The 22,826-nt window shown below is 47.2% G+C and overlaps 1 protein-coding gene across 5 annotated transcripts in view; it reads left to right on the forward strand.

Annotated features, from left to right (window-relative positions):
- LOC142317006 (uncharacterized) overlaps positions 1 to 21,209 on the forward strand; it is a 378,054-nt gene extending 356,845 nt beyond the window's left edge. For all 5 annotated transcript variants that reach the window (XR_012754656.1, XM_075352880.1, XM_075352879.1 and 2 more), the window contains 3 exons: positions 16,389 to 16,455; positions 17,793 to 17,917; positions 20,922 to 21,209. Coding sequence is in view for 4 of the 5 variants with exons in the window: in XM_075352880.1 (XP_075208995.1) it covers positions 16,389 to 16,455; positions 17,793 to 17,917; positions 20,922 to 20,926 (197 nt within the window). In the remaining variant the exon portion in view is untranslated. The remainder of the gene's footprint in view (positions 1 to 16,388; positions 16,456 to 17,792; positions 17,918 to 20,921) is intronic.
- Positions 21,210 to 22,826: the final 1,617 nt, after the last annotated feature.

Below are 22,826 nucleotides of genomic sequence, written 5' to 3' on the forward strand. Positions count from 1 at the left end.
CTGCTTCATGTCGGTGAAGAGGGCCTACGAATAGACGATAAGGGGAAGACAAACACACACACCACCAGGAAGGACTCTGAGGGAGGAGGGAAGAGGGGGAAGGAAGGAAGAAAGCTGGAGACTGTGAAAGGAAACGGGAGTAGGGAGAGAGGAAAAGAGGGGAAGTTAGAAACGAAAGGAAAAAAGAAAAGGGGAGAACAAAGAAGCAACAAGAAAGAGGAAAAAGAATAGACAGCTCACGAGGAGCTCGCAGACCTATGGACCAGCCCTAGGCCTACTAGGGTACTATCAGCGGGGTCGAGTATGAACACTCATGTGTTACCCCCCCACCCACCACCCTTAAGTTATCTGACTACCGCCCCCCTGCAAATGCTAGAGGCGAAACAAATATTAAACTCTGACGGCCTCTCCTCCGTCATCCCCCAAACCATGCAACGCCCAAAGACCCCCCCCCAGCGAGGCGAAGAGGGGTGCAACAACACATGCCCCTCCCAAAATGATAGGCCACAGTCCCTTTCCAACATAAATAGGCACCGTTTAACCTCTCCTGGAACTAGACACAGTGCCAGGTTGACTTTTCAGCCCCATCCCCCTGATGTCGACGGTGTTGAATCCTTTTCTCTCCTCCGCGTCGGGGGCCCCATGGACTCCCAGGATAGCCAATCAGGGATGTTAAAGACAGGCAGTTCCAAAAACTTGAACAGTCCCGGCAACTCCGCAGGGCGTCTCAGCAAGAATGTAGATGGGCCCTTCCGGACAATGAGGTGGAACGGGTGCCCCCATCGATACGAGGCGTTCACCTCTTTGATTTTTGCCAATAACGGATGAAGCTGACGCCTCATGTAGAGCGTGCGACTGGAAACGTCAGGGAAGAGTTTGATAGCCGCCCCCTCCATCTTCACCGGTCCGAACTCCCAGGCCTTCCTCAGGATCTGTTCTTTATCCGTATAATAATGTAAGCGGCAAAGGACATCTCTTGCAATGGAGGGATTGGCTCCTTGGAAGGATCTAGCAACTCTGTGGACTCTGTCACATAGGTACGTAGCATCCGTTGGTCTGGCGGTGACTATATTAAATATTTCTTGCACTTTATGGCGGAGAGTCTCTGCCGGCCAGCCCTCTGGGACACCCTTTAATCTTATATTGTTTCGGCGACTTCTGTTCTCTTGGTCATCTAACAGTAATGCCATGTCCCTGGATTGGTTATTATATTTCTCACAGTCCTTTTCCAGGCGAGATACTCTGCTTTCCAAGGACTCCTGATCTTGCTCAGTGGCCGTGACTCTATCTCCTAGGACCTCTATCTCCTCTCTCACTGAAGCAATGGCTTGCTGGTGGGACTGCTCAATTCTGCGGACTAGGGCATCCAGGTCACTCTTGCTGGGGAGGGCCAGGATGAGCTCCCTCAGTGCCTGAAGGTCTTGTGTGGCCTGGGGGTGGTGTGCCTGCAGTGCAGAGTTGGGTGGGCTGCCCAGGGGGGGACCCTCCTCGAGGGGGGAAACCGCCGGATTATCCCCTCCATGCGATCCCTCAAGCAGGGGCACAGGACATCTCTCCCTCTCTGGACTCTGGGGCGGCACAGACCGAGGCCCCGCCAGCGTCCCTCCACTCAGGGCCCCCTCCCCACTGCTTTGGGTCACCTCACCTTCCTCCATGTGAAGCCGCACCTCCCCCATCGCTGACCTGTGTGCCACGCTGCAGACCTGCTCTCTGCCGCCTTCCTTATCTGTCTGCGAGGACCCACACGCCGCTCCAGCTCCTGGCTCCACTTCCTCCTGCCGTCTCGCTCCTGTGGCTGCTGGCTGCTCCCGGGCCGCTGAGCCTGGGGATTCCCCTCCTGGAGGACGCTTTGTGGGGGACGGCGCCATCTTGCCGCCGCTGCTCGCCGCTCGCTTCAGGGCAGGAGAGGGCCCACTGAGGAACCGCTCCATCCTCCCTCCTGCTTTCTGGATCACCGGATCGGGGCCCGCGGTGAGTACTGCCTGGGGCTTCCTTTTGGGAGGCATTAGTCGGCGGAGAGGCCGAGATATATCAGAATTTAGGCGGTGGGTGTAGGAGCTCTGCAAGGAAACGTCCTCACACCATCATGTCCAGGCCACGCCCCGACTCCTAAGTTTTATCTATTTTTTTGATAGGATTTCCTGTTACTTGATTGAATACATATTGCTTTCCATACAATGCTGGTTTCCATGCAAAACAGCCCCAAAGCATCATGGAGCCACTACCATTTTTCACCAGAAGCATTACAAATTTACCGCTGTGCTTCACTGTAGGCATTACGTAGCTACCATTATGCTTCACCTAAGACATTGACATACGACCCTCATGCTTCAACTTAGACATCAACATGCCACTGTCATGCTTCACTATACATATTACCGAGCCACCACTATGCTTTACTGTAGGCATCACGAAGACACCGCCATACTTCACCTTAGACATCAACCAGCTACTGCCATGCTTTACCTTAGACATCAACAAGCTTCTGCCATGCTTCACTGTAGGTATTACCAAGACACCGCTATGCTTCATTGTAGGCAACACAAAGCCACTGTCATGCTTCACTGTAGATATTACCAAGCCACCACCATGCTTCACTGTAGGCATCACCTAGACATCACTGTGCTTCAATGGTGGCATCACCAGGCCACCGCTATGCTTCACCTTAGACATCAACAAGCCACCCTGAAGCATCACCTTAGACATAAACAAGTCACCGCCATGCATTACCAAGCCTCTGCCATGCTTCACTGTAGACTTCACTGCACTAACCCACTGCGATGCTTCAACTCAGGCAACTTCAAGCTACCACCATGCTTCAGTGTAGGTAGAACAAAGTCACTGTCATGCTTCACCTTAAGCATCTCTGAGCCATCACCGTGCTTCACTGTAGGCATACCCGAGAAACATCTATGCTATATTGTATGCAGGGTGATCTTGTCCATTATTTGCTTAATTCTTCCTCCATACATACTGCTAATCCATATGCCAAAAAAGTTTCATATTTGTTCTCTTAATAGCTGCACGGAACACAATCTCAAAACTTCTGTGTCTTATTTATATGGTTTTTTAACATATTGTGTTTTTGGATCAGTAGACATGATGATAACTTGGAGTTCAGGCATGGAGACTTTCAGCTTTAATATGCACCTTTACTGTGCAAACTAAAGCGGGCTTTACACACAAAGATATTGCTAACGAGATGTCGTTGGGGGTCACAGAATTCGTGACGCACATCCGGCCTCGTTAGCGACGTCGTTGCGTGTGAAATGCACGAACGACCGTTAACGATCAAAATTACTCACCTAATCGTTGACCAGTCGTTGTAATCCTGATTATCGTTCCTGCGGCAGGACACATCGCTATCTGTGACACCGCAGGAACGAGGAACATCACCGTACCTGCGGCCGCCCGCAATGAGGAAGGAAGGAGGTTGGCGGGATGTTCGGCCCGCTCATCTCCGCCCCTCCGCTTCTATTGGGCGGCCGCTTAGTGACGCCGCTGTGACGCCAAACGAACCGTCCCCTTAGAAAGAAGGCGGTTCGCCGGCCACAGCGACGTTGCTAAGCAGGTAAGTATGTGTGACGGGTGTAAGCAATGTTGTGCGCCACGGGCAGCGATTTGCCGTGACGCACAACCGACGAGGGCGGGTGCTTTCACCAGCGACATTGCTAGTGATATCGCTGTGTGTAAAGCCCGCTTAAGACCTTAGTGCCTGCAGGCACCAAGTCTTCTGCAGGTATTTTACAGTCCCTAGAGGGTTTTTGATCACCTGCTCCCTCTGGAATCTGGTGACAGCCGGTGACAGCCTCCTCTTTCTGTTCAGTCATTTTTAAAACCGCTTTACACTTAGAAAGTTGTGAAGCAGCTAAAAGAAGTTGATCTGACCATTGTTCAGTTAGCTTCTTTTTGGAAGCTGTTCACTAATCTATATATAAAGTTAAAAAAAAAGTTGCTGGCTGCAAAGATGACCAGAAGAACGCTGAAAAAGACAAAGAAGACACTTTAGGAAAACACCACTGGTGTTCTCCTGAAGCATCATCTGCTTCAAGAACTCAGTAGGTATGCTGGGATCTAAAAGATGTTGTGTGCACATACCCTTACAGTTTTCTTCCTACACCGCCAGTGGTGTACTGTAAACCACCGGTTTGCTAACAAAAACTCAAGTGTCATGACCGTAATTGGTCACATCGCCACCACGACGAAAAACAGAGCGAACCCCATGGACATGTCATGTTTAATATATTACAGTCATAGCCACATATACACATGATTATGTCCTTTGTGTATATTGGAAGAACACAAAAAACTGAGGGGAAAAAAAGACAAATTGGACATAATTTCACACAAAACTACAAAACTCGGCCTGACAAAATTGTTGCCATCCTCACTTTAATATTTGGTTGCACGTGCTTTACCCTTTGGAATAAATAACTGCAATCAACCGCTTCCTATAACCGTCCACAAGCTTCTTACTCCTCTCACCTGGAATTTTGGACTCTTGTTTTGCAAACTGCTCTAGGTCTCTGTTACGCTCACCGAGGAGCGGCGAGCGTCCGGAGGTGGACCCACTGGACCGTGCACCGGACTCCCCCGAGAAGGCGACCAGCAGCGAACCCCTATACAGGGACTGTGCGGCGCCTCCCCAGAAGGCCTAACTGCACTGCGGCCAGGAATCCGGTAGTAGGAGTCTCTGTAGGGCCAGGTGTAGCAAGGTTGTGACGTCCACAGCCGGCAGAACACGGAAACGGCACCGGAGATGTTCACAGCAGGTGACGTCCACAGCAGATACGGTACAGATAATGTCCACAGCAGGTAGGGCACGGTGACGTCCACTGTTGGTATGAGCGGTGACGTCCACTGCGGGTATGTATAGATAGTGTCCACGGCAGGTATGGCACGGTGACGTCCACGGTAGGTATAAGTGGTGACGTCCACAGCCGGAATGGTATAGATGGCACTACGGTGAGACACAGGATTAGAATCAGGTAACAAATGCACGGATCACAAACAATAGCACAAACGGATTTGGACACTGGCAATGCACTAATAGAGGCGTTGCTCGGGCGCCTGCTGCCGGGGGAGGTGAACCTAAATACCTATTAGGCAACAGGTGACCTCTGAGGTCACTTCCAGAAAATGGGGCATGTCACTTTAAGAAAGGGGGCGTGGCCTCCGCGCAGCCTAGAGTCACTTACAGCAATTCTGTGTGAGGAGGAGACTGCAGCAGGCCTAGGAGTGGGAGCAGCGTCTGCAGAGCCATGGGGCCGGTAAGAGGAAGGCCTTCGCTGCCTGGGAGTGGGGGCAGGAGTGCACGTGGGAGCCATGCTGGGACTGGGCAGATGTGAGGGAGAGCTCCCCCCCGGGGTCTGGTGGGACCAGGCGTTACAGTCTCATATTTGAAGGCATCTTCTCCCAAGATCTCTCTACAGGTGTTCAATGGGATTTAGATCCGGACTCCTTGCTGCCACTTCAGAACTCTCCAGCGCTTTGTTTCCACTAATTCTGGGTGCTTCTTGAAGTATATTTTGGGTCATTGTCTTGCTGGAAAATCCAGGACTTGGATGCAAACCCAGCTTTCTGACACTGCCCACTACGTTGTCACCCAAAATCCTTTGGCAGCCTTCAGATTTCATGATTTTTTGCACACAGTCAACGCACCCAGTGGCAGAGGCAGAAAAACAGCCTCAAAAGATCTTTGACCCTCCACTATTCCTGACTGTAGGTCTTGTGTTATTTTCCTTGTAGGCCTTACTCTGTTTTCGGTAAACAGTAGAATGAAGGTTTTTTTTTACCAAAAAGCTCTATCTTGGTCTCATCTGTCCACAAGACAGTTTCTCAGAAGGATTTTGGTTACTCACATACAATTTGGAAAACTGTAGTCTAGTTTTTTTTTTGTCTGTGTTGACAGTGGGATCCTCCTGGGTCTCCTCCATAGCGTTTCATTTCATTCAAATGTTGACGGACAGGTCTCACTGACACTGCTGCCCCATAAGCCTTCAGGATAGCTTGAGTTTCTTTGGAATTTGATTGGGGCGGCTTATCCACCATTCAGACTATCCTGCATTGAAACCTTTTATCAATTTGCTTCTATCATCCACGTCCAGGGAGATTAACTACAGCGCAATCAGTTGTACACTTTTTGATTATGTTGTACACTGAAGACAAAGGAACCTCAAGATGGACTTGTAACCTTGAGTTTGTTGATATTTTTCAACACTTTTGGTTCTCAAGTCCTCAAACAGTTCTCTTCTCCTCTTTCTGTTCTCCATGCTTAGTGTGGTACGCACAGACTCACAATGCTAAGATTGAGTCAACTTCTCCCCTTTTTATCTGGTTTCAGGTGTGATTTTCTTATTGTCCACTTCTGTTACTTGCCACAGGTGAGTTTGAACGAGCATCATATGCGTCAAATAAAGTTGTTTACCCACATTTTTTGAAAGGTGACAACAATTTTGTCCAGCCCATTTTTGGGTTTTTCTGTGAAATTTTGTCCAATTTACCTGTTTTGCAGCTTCTTTTTTTGTGTGTTGTTCCAATACAGTCAAAGGAACTAGACATCTGTATGTAACAAAACATATGTAATTGCAATAATTTTTTGGGAGAAATACATGTTTTCTGCAATGAATGTTCCAAAAGTGTAGGATCTCTTTAAAAAGGACGCCTACCTCACTATTACTAGGACAGGCGGTACTGGTGACGGGTTTAGTTCCTGCGAGGGGGGACAATAGCGGTAGATCATCATGTTCTGGGCTATGGGACCTCTCTCATTTACGTATCATAAGGATGGATATTACACATCGTACGGTATAACTTTTGCACTTAGTAGTATATTATTAGAAGAATACCTGGAGGGTAAAGAACAGAAGCGCAAGAAGATTTATAGTTTTCAGCTGAAGAAATTGTGCTAATCCAACTTTAAAGCTTTCTAAAGAAGGAAGCAATCCGCTCTAACACAATGGCGTGAAATCAAAGATGACTCAGTGAAAACCAGGAAATCAATGGTGTCAAACGCTGCTGAGATCTGAGAGAATAAAGAATTAATATTGAACGCTCCTGGAGCCACTGGAAAAACATCAATGTCATAAAAATAAACGTTTCCAGCCAAGTAACTTTTACATTCAATGAATTGTTTTTGTTATACCTGATGGGAACATCAGTAAATGGCGAGTGATTGTCATTGTGTACAGGCGAACTATAGGTGGGCCATGGATATTATATGACATGGGATACTAACAGGGCGGATGTAGGATACTGGGGTGCTGGTTAGGCATGTCCTTCATATACTGGAGGCACGGATGGGAAGCTGCAGTCATGGAGGACAGACAGTCTATCATGAGTGATTGGATCTGTCTCGTGAAAGAGCATCTACCATACCTAAGTAGAAGGTTGTACAAGAGGGTCATCTAAACTGAAGCTCCACTTCAAGCCAACTATATATATATATATGGATCGCAATAAATTAGAATATCATCAAAAAGTTAATTTATTTCAGTAATTCAATAAAAAAAGTGAAACACATATATTATATAGAGTCATTACACACAGAAGGATCTATTGCTATATATTATATAGAGTCATTACACACAGAAGGATCTATTGCTATATATTATATAGTCATTACACACAGAGGGATCTATTGCTATATATTATATAGAGTCATTACACACAGAGGGATCTATTTCTATATATTATATAGAGTCGTTACACACAGAGGGATCTATTCCTATATATTATATTGAGTCATTACACACAGAGGGATCTATTTCTATATATTATATAGTCATTACACACAGAGGGATCTATTTCTATATATTATATAGAGTCGTTACACACAGAGGGATCTATTTCTATATTTCTATATATTATATAGAGTCGTTACACAGAGGGATCTATTTCTATATATTATATAGAGTCATTAAACACAGAGGGATCTATTCCTATATATTATATAGTCATTACACACAGAGGGATCTATTTCTATATATTATATAGAGTCATTACACACAGAGGGATCTATTCCCATATATTATATAGTCATTACACACAGAAGTATCTATTTCTATTTATTTTATAGAGTCATTACACACAGAGAGATATATTTTACATGTTTATTATATATTATGTAGAGTCATTACATACAGAGGGATCTATTTCACGTGTTTATTTCTGTTAATGTTGATGATTATGGCTTACAGTCAATGAAAACCCAAAAGTCATTATCTCAGAAAATTAGAATATTATATAAGACCAACTGAAAAAATGATTTTACACTCAGAAATGTTGGTGGCTACTGAAAAGTCTGTACAGTAAATGCCTCAATACTTGGTCGGGCTCCTTTTGCATGAATTACTGCATCAATGCGGCAATGTGGCATGGAGGCGATCAGCCTGTGGCACTGCTGAGGTGTTATGAAGCCCGGGTGGCTTTGATAGCTGCCTTCAGCTCGTCTGCATTGTTGGCTCTGGCGTCTCTCGTAGATTCTCTATGGGGTTTAGGTCAGGCGAGTTTGCTGGCCAATCAAGCAGAGTGATACTGTGCTTAGTAAACCAGGTATTGGCACTTTTGGCAGTGTGGACAGGGGCTAAGTCCTGCTGGAAAATGAAATTTCCATCTGCAAAAAGCTTGTCGGCAGAGGGAAGCATGAAGTGCTGTAAAATTTCCTGGTAGACGGCTGCGCTGACTTTGGTCTTGATGAAACACAGCGGACCTACAGCAGCAGATGACATGGCTCCCCAAAGCATCACTGATTGTGGACACTTCACACCAGACCTCAGCAGCTTGGATTGTGGTTTCTCCACTCTTCCTCCAGACTCTGGGACCGCGATTTCCAAATGAAATGCAAAAATTATTTTCATCTGAAAACATCACCTTGGACGCTGAGAACAGTCCAGTTCTTTTTCTCCTTGGCCCAGGTAAGACGCTTCTGGCGTTGTCTATTGGTCATGAGTGGCCTGACACAAGGAATGTGACACTTGTAGCCCATGTCCTGGATACGTCTGTGTGGCTCTTGAAGCACTGAATCCAGCAGCGTCCACTCCTTGTGAATCTGTCCCAGATTTTTGAATGACCTTTTCTTAACGATCCTATCAAGGCTGCGGTTATCCGGTTACTTGTGCACTTTTTTCTACCACACTTTTTCCTTCCACTCAACTTTCCATTAATATGTTTAGATACAGCACTCAGTGAACAGCCAGCTTCTTTAGCAATGACCTTTTGTGGCTTACCCTCCTTGTGGACATCTGTCAAGTCAGCAGTCTTCCCCATTATTGTGTAGTCTACTGAACCAGACTAAGGGACCATTTCAAAATTATTCTAATTTTCTGAGATAATGACTATTGGGTTTTCATTGGCTGTAAGCCATAATCTTCAACATTAACAGAAATAAACACTTGAAATAGATCATTCTGTGTGTAATGGCTCTATATAATATATGGAGTTTCCTTTTTGTATTGAATTACTTAAATAAAATAAATTTTAGATGACATTCTAATTTATGGAGATGCACTTGTGTGTGTGTGTATATGTAAATTCAGTACACATCGGCCTGCAATTCATTCTCCAAATCCTTGACCTGTTTATTAGTACAACATTCTGTTTGCAAGAGGACTTTACCTGATAAATCCTATGTATACAGTATATATATATATATATATATATATATATATATATATATATATATATATGTGTATATATAAACACACAGTATATATATAATACATATATATATACATATATTTATATCAGATAAATCTCTATATATTGGAAATAGCACAGGGTCCACCATTCGCAATAGGTGATATCACAGCTCACCTCCTCCTGTTCAATGACTGATAATACCTCTATATAGAGTAGATAACACAGGTTTCACCATTCATAATAGATTATGTCACAGCTCACCTCCTTCACCACTACAATGACTGATAACACCTCTGTATAGAGTAAATAACAAAGGATTCATCAGTCACAATTAGTAATGTCAAACCTCACCTCATTCTCCTGTATTATGACTGAGAGCATCTCTATATACTCTAGATATCACAGGATCCACCATTTACAAAAGTTTATGTCACTGCTGACCTCCCCTATACAATGACTGATAACACCTCAATATATTGTAGATAACACTTGATTCACTATTCACAATAGATGATGTCAAAGCTCACCTTCTCCTCCTGTACAATGACTAATAGCACCTCTATATACAGTAAGTAACAGCTTACCTGTGTCATGGCTCCACTCCGGGATTCTAAATAGTGATCTCTGGTTCTTCGTCGGTTTTCCTATTGGTTGGATCACAGCTTGTTTTGTGTCCTTTTTTATTCTCTGCCATACTGTTTCGCTTCTATTCAGGTGTGTGCAGTTTCTCATTTTGTTTGCCCAAGCACACTTTGGGGGGGGGGTGTATTTATACTCACTACTTACATGCCTCAGTGCTGGCTATATTTCTGGATGGTTCAGCTTTTCTTACTGAGACATTGCTATTCCCTGCCCTTTTGTGTGAATCTCTTCCCAGGTATCTCCTATTTTGCCTCATTTAGGTTTTGGTAGGGTTTCCACGTATTCTGTTATTCTTTTTGGTTTCTTGTATTCCATCATTCCTGTATGACTGTGTTTGCACGTTCCTAGCGCTGTGTAACACCCTCTGCCTGTGTGCACTTCATTTATGTTTATCGTTGTTTTTGTGTTACACTTGGTTTATAGCTTAGTCTGTAGTTCAGTACACTCAGGGTATCACAAGGTGTTCAGCTCTAAACTCACCGAGTGTCATTGCGACTTCTTACCATGTTCACACTGCAGAGTCTTATTCGCCATCTACTGTTCTTGAGCTGCTCACTTAGGCTAAGTTCACATTTCCGTTGATTTGTATCAGTCACATGCGTCGCTTGACGCATGTGACTGATGCGCTGTTCAACGCTGTACAACGGATGACAAAGAACAGAATTCTTTGTCGGATTCCGTTGTGTGCGGGGGGCGGAGTTCTGGGGCAGAGCCGAGCGGGGGGCGGGGCCAGGCGCTGAGGATGTCAGTAGAAGTGCTGCGGTCTGCATGGCTGGGGACAGGTGAGTGTATCTGTGAGTGAGTGAGTGTGTGTATGTGCATGTATGTATGTATGTATGTATGTATGTATGTATGTATGTGTGTGCACATGCAAAGTGCGGGAGGGGGCGGAGCCGAGCTGGGGGCGGGGCCAGGCGCTGAGGATGTCAGTGGAAGTGCTGCGGTCTGCATGGCTGGGGACAGGTGAGTGTATGTGTGAGTGAGTGTGTGTATGTGCATGTATGTATGTATGTATGTGTGTGTGTGCACATGCAAAGTGCAGGAGGGGGCGGAGCCGAGCAGGGGGCGGGGCCAGACGAGGGTGTCAGTGCTTGTCTGCATGGCTGGGGACAGGTGTGTGTGTGTACATACATGTGCGGAGTGCGGGAGGGGGCGGGGCCGAGCGGGGAAGTGTCGGCCTCCCTGCACACGTAACCAGCCTAAATATCGGGTAACAGCAAAGCACCCGATGTTTACCTTGGTTACCCGATATTTACCTTGGTTACGGGCCTACACCGCTTAGCGCTGGCTCCTTGCACCGTAACCAGGGTAAATATCGGGTAACCAACCAAAGCTGGTGACGTGTGCAGGGAGCCAGAGAGCATGCGCAGCGAAATCCGACGGATCTCGCTGCTCAAAAAACGTTACATGCTGCGTTCCCCCCGCCCGGCGGTCAGTCGTTCCACGACTGATCAGTCGGGCGGAGGGTGCAACGCAGCATCATCAGTCACAATCCGCTGCTCATACAAGTCTATGGGAGCAGCGGAATCCGCTAAACGGATTCCGCTGTTTACAAGAGCAGCGGATTGTGACTGATAGATTTTAGCGGAAATGTGAACTTAGCCTTAGAGCCGGGCGTCGACCTGTTGTGTGCTTACTAATGATTGGTCTAGCAGGAGTTAATTTCTGCTAGCCTGTGAATTGCTCCTAGGGTCATGGATTTTTGGAGCTATTACGGCCACCTCCACCCTTTAAATAAGTTGTCCAGTTACCAAAACTGATTTTTTTTTTTCTGATAAATCTTGCTAATATGTGCCCCTCAACACATCTATTATGTTTTTTCAGCAAAATTACCTTTCATTGTGCACTAGCAGCACATGCTCATTGCTGGCTCCATCTCTGATGGGGTTAATCTCTCCTCTGACTTCCTGTGTTCAGTTCCTACAAGTCCCAGAATTCTTTGTGGCTCTAGGGCGGTGTCTAGCTTATCTAACACACCCATTGTGTCTAATACACCCACTCTGCTCCCACCCAAACCCTCCTCCCTGCCTCTTCCCAGTGGATGCACTGAGATCAATTACACAGAGACAGCAGCAGCTCTACACAGCAAGGGGAAGAAAGTGTGTGTGTGCGCGTATATACAGTGTATGTGTGTATATATACAGTGTGTGAGTGAGTGTGTATGTGTGTGTGTATGTCATACTCACCTGTCTGCAGGGTCCCGGTGCCATGCCTGCTTCCAGCCCCTGTCTCGGTCCCGCCGCTTCGGCTGTGTGCAGTCTCCCCGGTGCATGCACGAAGCTTGCAGGACCTGGCGGTGGATCACCTGATGCAGTCACCTGACGCATCAGCTGATCGTAGTCTCGCCGGCTTTTTCGCGCCCGGCCGGCTATCAGCTGATCCTGCCGTCAGGGGACTTCATCAGCTGATTACCGGCAGCTCCTGCAGTGATTGGCCAGGATCAGACTCTCATCCAATCGCTCCAGGAGCTTCCGGTAATCAGCACAGACGTGAGTATTTATTTATTTATTTTTTTCTACTGATGCATCAGCTGATTGTATAATCGGCTTTTATATAATCAGCTGATGTATGATGTGATTCACATCCTTTAACCTGACACATCATCTGATCGCTTTGCCTTCCAGCAAACCGATCAGATGATATTGGATCCGGATTGGACGACGCGGGACCCTAACCCAGGATTACTGCAGAGGGGGGTTTATTTCAATAAAGATGGAGTCACTAATTGTGTTGTGTTTTATTTCTAATAAAAATATTTTTCTGTGTGTTGTGTTTTGTTTTTTTTTTATCATTACTAGAAATTCATGTTGGCCATGTCTAATATTGGCGTGACACCATGAATTTCGGGCTTTCATAGAAGCGCCATCTTCTGGCGCTGTATCCAACTCTTCCAGTGGCCCTGGTGGCAGGTGGCACGCTGGGTAATAAGGGGTTAATACCAGCTATGTTTTACCCGCTGGTATAAAGCCCGAGATTCTTAATGTCAGGCCAAGGTTGACCTGGCCATTAAGAATCTCCAATAAAGGGTTTAAAAAAAAAAAGACCACACAGAGAAAAATACTTTATTAGAAATAAATACACAGACACAGTAGGGACTCCATGTTTATTACTCCCTCTCACCCCTCCACGATGGAGAGATTTCTGTACTGACCATACCAGGAGAGAGCGAGGGAAAAGAGAGAGAGCGAGGGGGGGGGGAAAGAAAGCGAGCGGGGAGGAAAAGAGAGCGAGGGGGGAGGAAAAGAAAGCGAGGGGGGGAGGAAAAGAGAGCGAGGGGGGAGGAAAAGAAAGTGAGGGGGAGGAAAAGAAAGCGAGGGGGGGAGGAAAAGAGAGCGAGGGGGGGAGGAAAAGAGAGCGAGGGGGGGAGGAAAAGAGAGCGAGGGGGGAGGAAAAGAGAGCGAGGGGGGGAGGAAAAGAGAGCGAGCGGGGGGGAGAAGAGAGCGAGGGGGGGGAGAAGAGAGCGAGGGGGGAGGAAAAGAGATCGAGGGGGGAGGAAAAGAGAGCGAGGGGGGAGGAAAAGAGAGCGAGGGGGGAGGAAAAGAAAGCGAGGGGGGGAGGAAAAGAGAGCGAGGGGGGAGGAAAAGAGAGCGAGGGGGGAGGAAAAGAGAGCGAGGGGGAGGAAAAGAGAGCGAGGGGGGAGGAAAAGAGAGCGAGGGGGGAGGAAAAGAGAGCGAGGGGGGAGGAAAAGAGATCGAGGGGGGAGGAAAAGAGCGAGGGGGGAGGAAAAGAGCGAGGGGGGGAGGAAAAGAGAGCGCAGGGGGGAGGAAAAGAGAGCGCGAGGGGGAGGAAAAGAGAGCGAGCGGGGGGGAAAGAGAGCGAGCGGGGGGAGAAGAGAGCGAGGGGGGGAGAAGAGAGCGAGGGGGGGAGAAGAGAGCGAGGGGGGAGGAAAAGAGAGCGAGGGGGGAGGAAAAGAAAGCGAGGGGGGAGGAAAAGAGAGCGAGGGGGGAGGAAAAGAAAGCGAGGGGGGGAGGAAAAGAGAGCGAGGGGGGAGGAAAAGAGAGCGAGGGGGGAGGAAAAGAGAGCGAGGGGGGAGGAAAAGAGAGCGAGGGGGGAGGAAAAGAAAGCGAGGGGGGAGGAAAAGAGAGCGAGGGGGGAGGAAAAGAAAGCGAGGGGGGGAGGAAAAGAGAGCGAGGGGGGAGGAAAAGAGAGCGAGGGGGGAGGAAAAGAGAGCGAGGGGGGAGGAAAAGAGAGCGAGGGGGAGGAAAAGAGAGCGAGGGGGGAGGAAAAGAGAGCGAGGGGGGAGGAAAAGAGAGCGAGGGGGGAGGAAAAGAGAGCGCAGGGGGAAGGAAAAGAGAGCGCAGGGGGAAGGAAAAGAGAGCGCAGGAGGGAGGAAAAGAGAGCGCAGGGGGGAGGAAAAGAGAGCGCGGGGGGAGGAAAAGAGAGCGAGGGGGGAAGAGAGCGAGGGAAAAGAGAGGGGAGAGGAGAGAGGGATAAGAGGGGGGCAGAGAAGATGGGGAAGAGGGGAGGGGGAGAAGAGTGGGGGGAGAGAAGAGAGTGGGGAAAGAGCGGGGGGGAGAAGAGAGAGAGGGGGGAGAAGAGAGAGAGGGGGGGAGAAGAGAGAGAGGGGGGAGAAGGGGGGGGGCAGAGGTGCTCTGTCACCAACTGTCTCCACTCTGTGACTTGTGGTGCAGGTGACAGAGTGCAGACAGTTGGTCCCATGCAGCAGGACAGGTGGCAGAGCACAGCGGTGACATGCCTGTCAGTGTCTTGCTGCTGGGAGGAGCAGATGATCACACTGCCCGACACCGGCCGCTCTCCTGACATCGCAGCAGAGCGGGCGGGTGGACAGTGTGATCACATACTTACGTGCAGGGGGGGATTCAGCTGAAGACCCCCGCCCCTGTACTGCACACTGGCGCCCCGTGCCTCAGCCTCAGTCACCATCTGCAGGACGCTAGCCGGCTCCACACAAACGTCCTCCGGATCCTCCCCTCGATGCTGAGCTGTGACGTGCGGTAGTCACCGCCCACAGCCCTGTCACTCAATCTGAGTGGCGCCGGCATCCTGTGACGTACCCGTCTTGTTTGAGAGCCCGGAAATGCCGGGACGTCAGAGGATGCCGGCGGCCACAGCTCCAGGGGGTCATGTGACCGGCACTGAGCGTGCAGGATAGCGCCGCTCAGTGCCAGAACTGGAAACAGAAGCCAATGGAGAAGACGCCTAGAAAGGTAAGTAGAGCTCATACAGAAAATAAAAAAAATGGGTGAACCACCCCTTTAACAGATGGTGGAATCATCCTCTCCATGCCGATAATAGCTTTCGCGATTTCAGTCCATGTGAATGGTTATCCAGCTTCTGGTGAATCTGTATGCTATCCTTGTGTGTTGTGGAAATACTCTTGTCATATGATTATTTCCTTCCTTTTCTTTATTTCCTCCTGAGCACGTTTTGGCTATACATCTGTGAGTGATTGCTGTGAGTTTGAGTTTCCCCCAGTCTGTTTTTCTGTGTGGGATTTATCACTCCATTCCTGGCCCTCTCGTGGTTTGGGGGTGAGGGAGTATTAGACCTACGGCTGATGAGGAGTCAAGGCTACGCTGGTAGTCCAGACCTCTTCACCTTCAGAAGTACCCCTGGGATAAAAGATCATTAGGGCCCCTTATCCTGAGGGCCAGTTTAGTAGCCCCTATTCCCAATTACTAAGTTACCCCTGTGACACAGGACCATTAGAGGTGCCATTATGTGATCTTGGGGTGCCAACCTCAGCTGTCAGGCAGGGATAAATCAGGGTCAGGCCTAGGGCAAGTACTAACCTGTTTTAGGACCTGTGGATTTCTGGTTTTACATCTCCCCTGGTCTGTCCATCCCCACGAGAGTGCTAGGATTCAATTGTAGCAACCTCCTCCTTCTGTACAATGACTAACAACTGTGAAAATTGCAAGATTTTTTATTTTTTTTTATTTTAAGAGTGATCAAGCAGTATTCATTGGGCACTGTGATGCAGTTGTCAATGAGGCACTAGATGACAGCATTAAAGCATAGGTGCATTAGTTGATCACTCAGATAGAGTGATCTATCATACTGTATAGACTCGGCATTGCACTCACCTCTATATAGAAGTGTTAAATATTCCTTAATATATGTTCACTCCTTGTTATCTTGTTCAGGTTCTTCATCTACAGCAGACTGGGAACAGGTGAATATACAGCCAGCCAGTGCGATATTCGGGGACAGGTGGGTAATATACAAGGAATCTTCCCTATATAGCCAGGCACTATGAGGTTATGTGCAGATGTTGTGGCCCTATTTACACATGGCAGAAACAAATCTGTGTGAAAAGTCTGATTCAGTCCTTTTTTTTTTTTGCATATCAGAAAATATGGACTGTTTTTCCAATTTTCATCCATTCTTGGTCTATATGTCCATAGACAGAGCAGAGTGTGGAATTACTCTCAAATCTACAGCAAAAAAAATCATTTAGAGAATTAAAGGGACTTTGTCAGTAGGTTTCTGCTATATAATCTGAAGACAGCATGCTGTAAGAGTTAAGACAGAGAATTTAGCCCCACATCTCTTATCAGAAATTGTGTTTTTGTTTACCTGAAATGTTAGCTTAAGCCTCTTAGCTTTATCATTAGTGGATCTCAGCAGTTGTGAGCTGTAGTCTGACTCCACCCCCTTGTGTGATTATCAGCTTCTGTCTATAGAAATGTACACTGAAAGCCTGGTGTGGGCAGCTTTCTCAGCTCTGCTACATGCAAAATTTAAAATTCTGATTGTATCAGAACGCCTCCACCTAGTAATCTAAAGGGTGCTTTACACGCTGCAACATCGCTAACGATATATCGTCGGGGTCACGTCGTTAGTGACGCACATCTGGCGTCGTTAGCGACATCGCAGTGTGTGATACCAAGGAGCGACCATCAACGATCGCAAAAACGTCAAAAATCGTTGATCGTTGACACGTCGCTCCTTTTCATAATATCGTTGGTGGTGCATGCCGCTGGTTGTTCGTCGTTCCTGCAGCATCACACATCGCGGTGTATGACACCACAGGAACGACGAACATCTCCTTACCTACATCCACTGGCAATGAGGAAGGAAGGAGGTGCGCGGCATGTTCCGCCCGCTCACCTCCGCCCCTCCACTTCTATTGGGCGGCCGTTTTGTGACATCGCTGTGACGCCGAACGCACCTCCCCCTTGAAGGAGGGATTGTTCGGCAGCAACAGCGACGTCGCTGAACAGGTATGTGCATGTGACGCCGCAGTAGCGATGTTATTCGCTACGGCAGCGATCACCACATATCGCAGGAACGACGGGGGCGGGTGCTATCGCTCGCGACATCGCTAGCAATCGCTAGCGATGTCGCAGCGTGTAAAGTACCCTTTAGTCATACATCGTTGGATTCAGAGCCTCTTTGCTTACGTCATGCTGCTCTCAAATGAGGTACTAAAAATCTGCTAACAGATTCCCTTTAATTTTGTGAGTGAAATGACAGATTCAATGCATGTGTTTGGAAGGTAGAGGACACGTAGTCATACATTATCTTCCCGCTTGTTTCACATTCAGGGATTACAATCCAGACAGTGGACTAATTGTGGATCCACCAACAGCGTGTCACAGTAATGAGCTCGATAGTCACGTAACAGTGGACATCGTTGGCCGAACAAGAGACCAGACATCACACAGGAATGGTGAGCAGATACGATGGTTATCGGAAGGATATGTCATAAATGTCTTATAGTTGAAGGTCCTACACCTAGCACCTGCTCAAATTATCCTATAAGTGTGGGACCAATTGGTGTCCTAAACGGCATCCCAAATGGTCTAACATAAAGACAGTACCAGAAGTTTGTAAGTTCTTTCCCAATATGTTTATTCCCAATATACATGCACTCTCAGTTTGTCTGGGCATGCATTTCCTTTCAATAGAGAGGTATTGAAAACCAGCTGCCCAATCCATCACTCCTCTGAGATAAAGAGTGAGAGGTGTGACTAAAAAAAGCAATTTGGCCATTATTTTTCATTTTGTTTACCATACGGGTGAAATATTTTTTTTACTTTGTGATATTTAATAGTTGAGTTTTTTTATTCCTTGATTTCTAAACTGGTGATTAATTTTTTTAAATATATATATATTTTTTTTTAAAACTTTTTCTACCGAACACAGACTTTTAAAAATACAATCGGATTTCGGGTGCTTTATGTATGCAGACCAGTCATGTGAGCATCTGAGTAATTGGGTACACTCGGACCTCAGCTCAGTGCGACCCGCTTGCAGTGTCTGATCGGTTCGCACTGGGGGTAACAACAGTGTGATCGGATGTAGTGTGCACCAAATCAAAAAATGGAAAAACCCTGCCCACCCTCCACCGGAAGTGTTCTTTTACTGGCTGGCTGAATGTAGGCGGAGACCAGAAGTGCCCAATTAGTGACTTCCGTTGAGGTTCAGGGATAAGTCGGGGTCCCAAACCGAACTTTATCTAAAGTCCGCCTGAACCAACCGAACCGAACTTCCACGAGTCCGCTCATCTCTAGTCACTAGTATACAACCTGTTTTATTCCAAGCCCCACATTCTTAACTTATTCAACGACCAAACACCACAATTACAGGTGCATTCCGAATGCAGACAATTATGACATAAAACACTATATTCCATAAGTGACCAATAAAATAAACAACAAATCGCTGATAAGTCCTAATTATACATTTGGAATTTTGCCCCTCATTTCACCGACCAGAGATGAAAAGTGGCAATAGATTATCTGGACTATCTGTACTGTAGTTTAAAGGAGTTACAAAAAATGTTGTGTGCCTAACTTCTGCTTTATGTTGTGCCATTGACTTCTGAATTATGTTGCACCCCTGATTGGCACTTCATGTTGTGCCCGTAACATCTGCTTTATGTTGTGTCCCTGATTGGTACTTCATGTTGTTCCAAAGATTAGTAGTTTTTGTTGTGCCCAGAGTAGGTGGTTCATGTTGTGCCAATAATTGGTGGCTCATATTTAGACCATGATTCTTGATTTATATTATACTCATGATTAGTGGGTTGTTCATCTTGTTACCCTGATTGGTGGTTCATGTTGTGCCTATTTTTGTTGGATCATGTGTACTCATGATTGATGGGTCATGTTATGCTTATGATTGGTGAGTCATATTGTTCCTATGATTGGTGGGTCATGTTGTACCCATGATTGGTGGATCACGTTGTGCTTATGATTGGTGGGTCATATTGGGCCTATGATTATTGGTGGATCGTGTGTATCTATGATTGATAGGTTATGTTGTGCTTATCTTTGGTGTTTCATGTTGTACCCATGATTGGTGGATCACATTGGGCCTATGATTGGCGGTTCGTATTGTACCCATGATTGGTGGGTTCTATTAGGTCTATGATTGTTGGATTATGTTTAGCCATGATTGATGGGTCATGTAGTGCCTTTGATTAGTGGGTCATGCTGTACCCATGACTGGTAGGTCAGGTTGTATCCATGATTGGTGGGTCATTTTGTGTTTACGATTGGTGGGTCATGTTGTACCCATTATTCGTGGGTCAAGTTGTGCTTATTATTGGTGGGTCACGATGTGCCCATAATTGATGGATCATGTTATACGCATGTTTGGTGGGTCAGGTTGTACCAACAATTGGTGGTTCATGTTGTGTCGATAATTGGTGGGTCATGTTTTACCCATGACAGGTGGATCATGTTGTACCCATGATTGGTGGTTCATGTTGTGTCGATGATTAGTGGGTCAAGTTGTGCCTATAATGGATATGTTGTGCCCAGGATTGGTGGGTCATATTGAACCTTGATTGGTGGGTGATATTGGGTCTTTGATTGGTGGATTATGTTGTAACCATGATTAGTGGGGCATGTTTTGCCTATGATTGGTGGGTCATTTTGTGCCCATGATTGGTGGGTCATTTTGTGCCCATGATTGGTGGGTCATTTTGTGCCCATGGTTGGTGGGTCATTTTGTGCCCATGATTGGTGGGTCATTTTGTGCTCATGATTGGTGGGTCATTTTGTGCCCATGATTGGTGGGTCATTTTGTGCTCATGATTGGTGGGTCATTTTGTGCTCATGATTGGTGGGTCATTTTGTGCCCATGATTGGTGGGTCATATTGGGCCTATGGTTGGTGGGTCATATTGGGCCTAAGGTTGGTGGGTCATATTGGGCCTATGGTTGGTGGGTTATGTTGTGCCCATAGCGTTGTGTTGTTGTGTCCCTGATGGTTTAATGCATTGTTCAGTGAGTTCTCAGAATGGTGTCAGCAGCAGAGAGCCAACTAGCGAAACGAATCTGATCACTAAAATGCAAGGGCTGTGGGACCTGTTTCCTGGACCTTTGAAAACAAGCTTGCTTGTGCCCTATGTATGAATAGTGCTTGTATAGTGTAGTCTGTGGTGCAGATATACAGTGTGATGTGGCATTTGTGCAATATGTGACATACGTGTGATTGTCCAGTGCATGTGTGAACAACTTACAGCTTGTGTCCAGCACCTGAGACACACGTGCGTGGCATAGACGTGGTGCTGGAGGCGAATCACACACTTGGATTGTGCTATTTTTAACAAACTTTGCAATTCAGATATCCAGAATGATTGATTTTAATCTGAGTAATTCACCTTAATTTTAATCCCGCTTGATACATATCCGTCTACATTCATGACATCATTTTGTTTTTCAGCATAACCGCAGCCGTCTATCCATCAGACTTCTTCCTCCTGAATTGAGAAATTTCCATCATTCTAGAAGAAAAGTCTTATCTGAGACCCTCCAGATGAGCTGCAAATGGACATCTTAAAAAGTTTTCATTCTTCTAAATTCTGTGCGCTGTATGATGATATTTCTGAAGCAAGGCGCCTCATTTCCCTCTACCTCTATTTATTCAATGTGAACTCTTCATGGTGGAACGGCCGACTCTTTAAATAAAAAGCATTAACTGGTTACATCACATATGATATCAAGGACTACTCGGGAAATTACAGTGAGAGCCACTTGTAGGTTCCTACACTGAACAAAGTATAAACACAACACTTTTATTTTTGCTCCCATTTTTCAAGAGCTGAACTCAAAGATCTAACAGTTTTTCTATGAACACAAAAGGCCTTTGCTCTCAAATATTGTTCACAAATTTGTCTAAGGCGGGCTTTGCACGTTGCGACATCGCAAGCCGATGCTGCGATGTCGCATGCGATAGTCCCCGCCCCCGTCGCAGGTACGATATCGTGTGATAGCTGGCGTAGCGAAAATTATCGCTACAGCAGCGTCACACGTACTCACCCGCCCTGCGACCGTTGCTCTGGCCGTCGCCCCGCCTCCTTCCTAAGGGGGCGGGTCGTGCGGCGTCATAACGACGTCACACGGCAGGCGACCAATAGCGGCGGAGGGGCGGAGATGAGCAGGATGTAAACATCCTGCCCACCTCCTTCCTTCTGCATATCCAACGGAAGCCGCGGTGACGCCGGTAGGAGATGTTCCTCGCTCCTGCGGCTTCACACACAGCGATGTGTGCTGCCGCAGGAACGAGGAACCACATCGGACCGTCGCATCAGCGTAATTATGGATTACGCCGACGCTGCAGCGATGATACGATTACAACGATTTTGCGCTCGTAAATCGTATCATCTAGGCTTTACACACTACGATGTCGCATGCGATGCCGGATGTGCGTCACTTTCAATTTGACCCCACCGACATCGCACCTGCGATGTCGTAGTGTGCAAAGCCGCCCTAAGGGTGGCTTTACACGCTGCAACATCGCTAGCCGATGCTAGCGATGGCGAGCGTGATTGCACCCGCCACTATTGTTTTGGCGATATGTGAAGATCGCTGCCGTAGCGAACATTATCACTACAGCAGCGTCACACTACTTACCTGCTCGGCGACGTCACTGTGACTAGCGAACCGCCTCCTTTCTAATGGGGCGGTTCGCTCGACGTCACAGCGACGTCACTAAGCGGGCGCCCAATCAAAGCGGAGGGGCGGAGATGAGCCGGACGAACATCCCGCCCACCTCCTTCCTCATTGCTGGCGTGTGGCAGGTAAGGAGAGGTTCCTCGTTCCTGCGGCGTCACACGTAGCGATGTGTGCTGCCGCAGGGACGAGGATCAACTTCGCCCACGCGACAGCAGCGATAATTGAGAATGGACCCCCATGTCAACGAGGAGCGATTTTGGACGTTTTTGCAACGATCCAAAATCGCTCCTAGGAGTCACACACAACGAGATCGCTACAGCGGCCGGATGTGCGTCACAAAATCCATGACCCCAACGAGATCGCTGTAGCGAAATCGTAGAGTGTAAAGCCCGCTTAAATCTGTGTTAGTGAGCGCTTCTCCTTTGCCGAGATAATCCATCCACCTCACGGGTGTGACAAATCAAGATGCTGATTAGACTGCATGATTTTTGCACAGGTGTGCCTTAGGCTGGCCACAATAAAAGGTCACTCTAAATTGTGCAGTTTTATCGCGCAGCAGAATGCCACAGATGTCATGCAGTTGTGATGTTGACTGCAGGAATGTCCACTAGAGCTGTTCCCCATGAATTTAATGTTTATTTCTCTACCATAAGTTGTGTCCAAAGGCGTTTCA

This window comes from Anomaloglossus baeobatrachus, chromosome 6 (assembly GCF_048569485.1).
Source record: "Anomaloglossus baeobatrachus isolate aAnoBae1 chromosome 6, aAnoBae1.hap1, whole genome shotgun sequence".
In the NCBI taxonomy this organism is placed as follows: Eukaryota; Metazoa; Chordata; class Amphibia; order Anura; family Aromobatidae; genus Anomaloglossus; species Anomaloglossus baeobatrachus.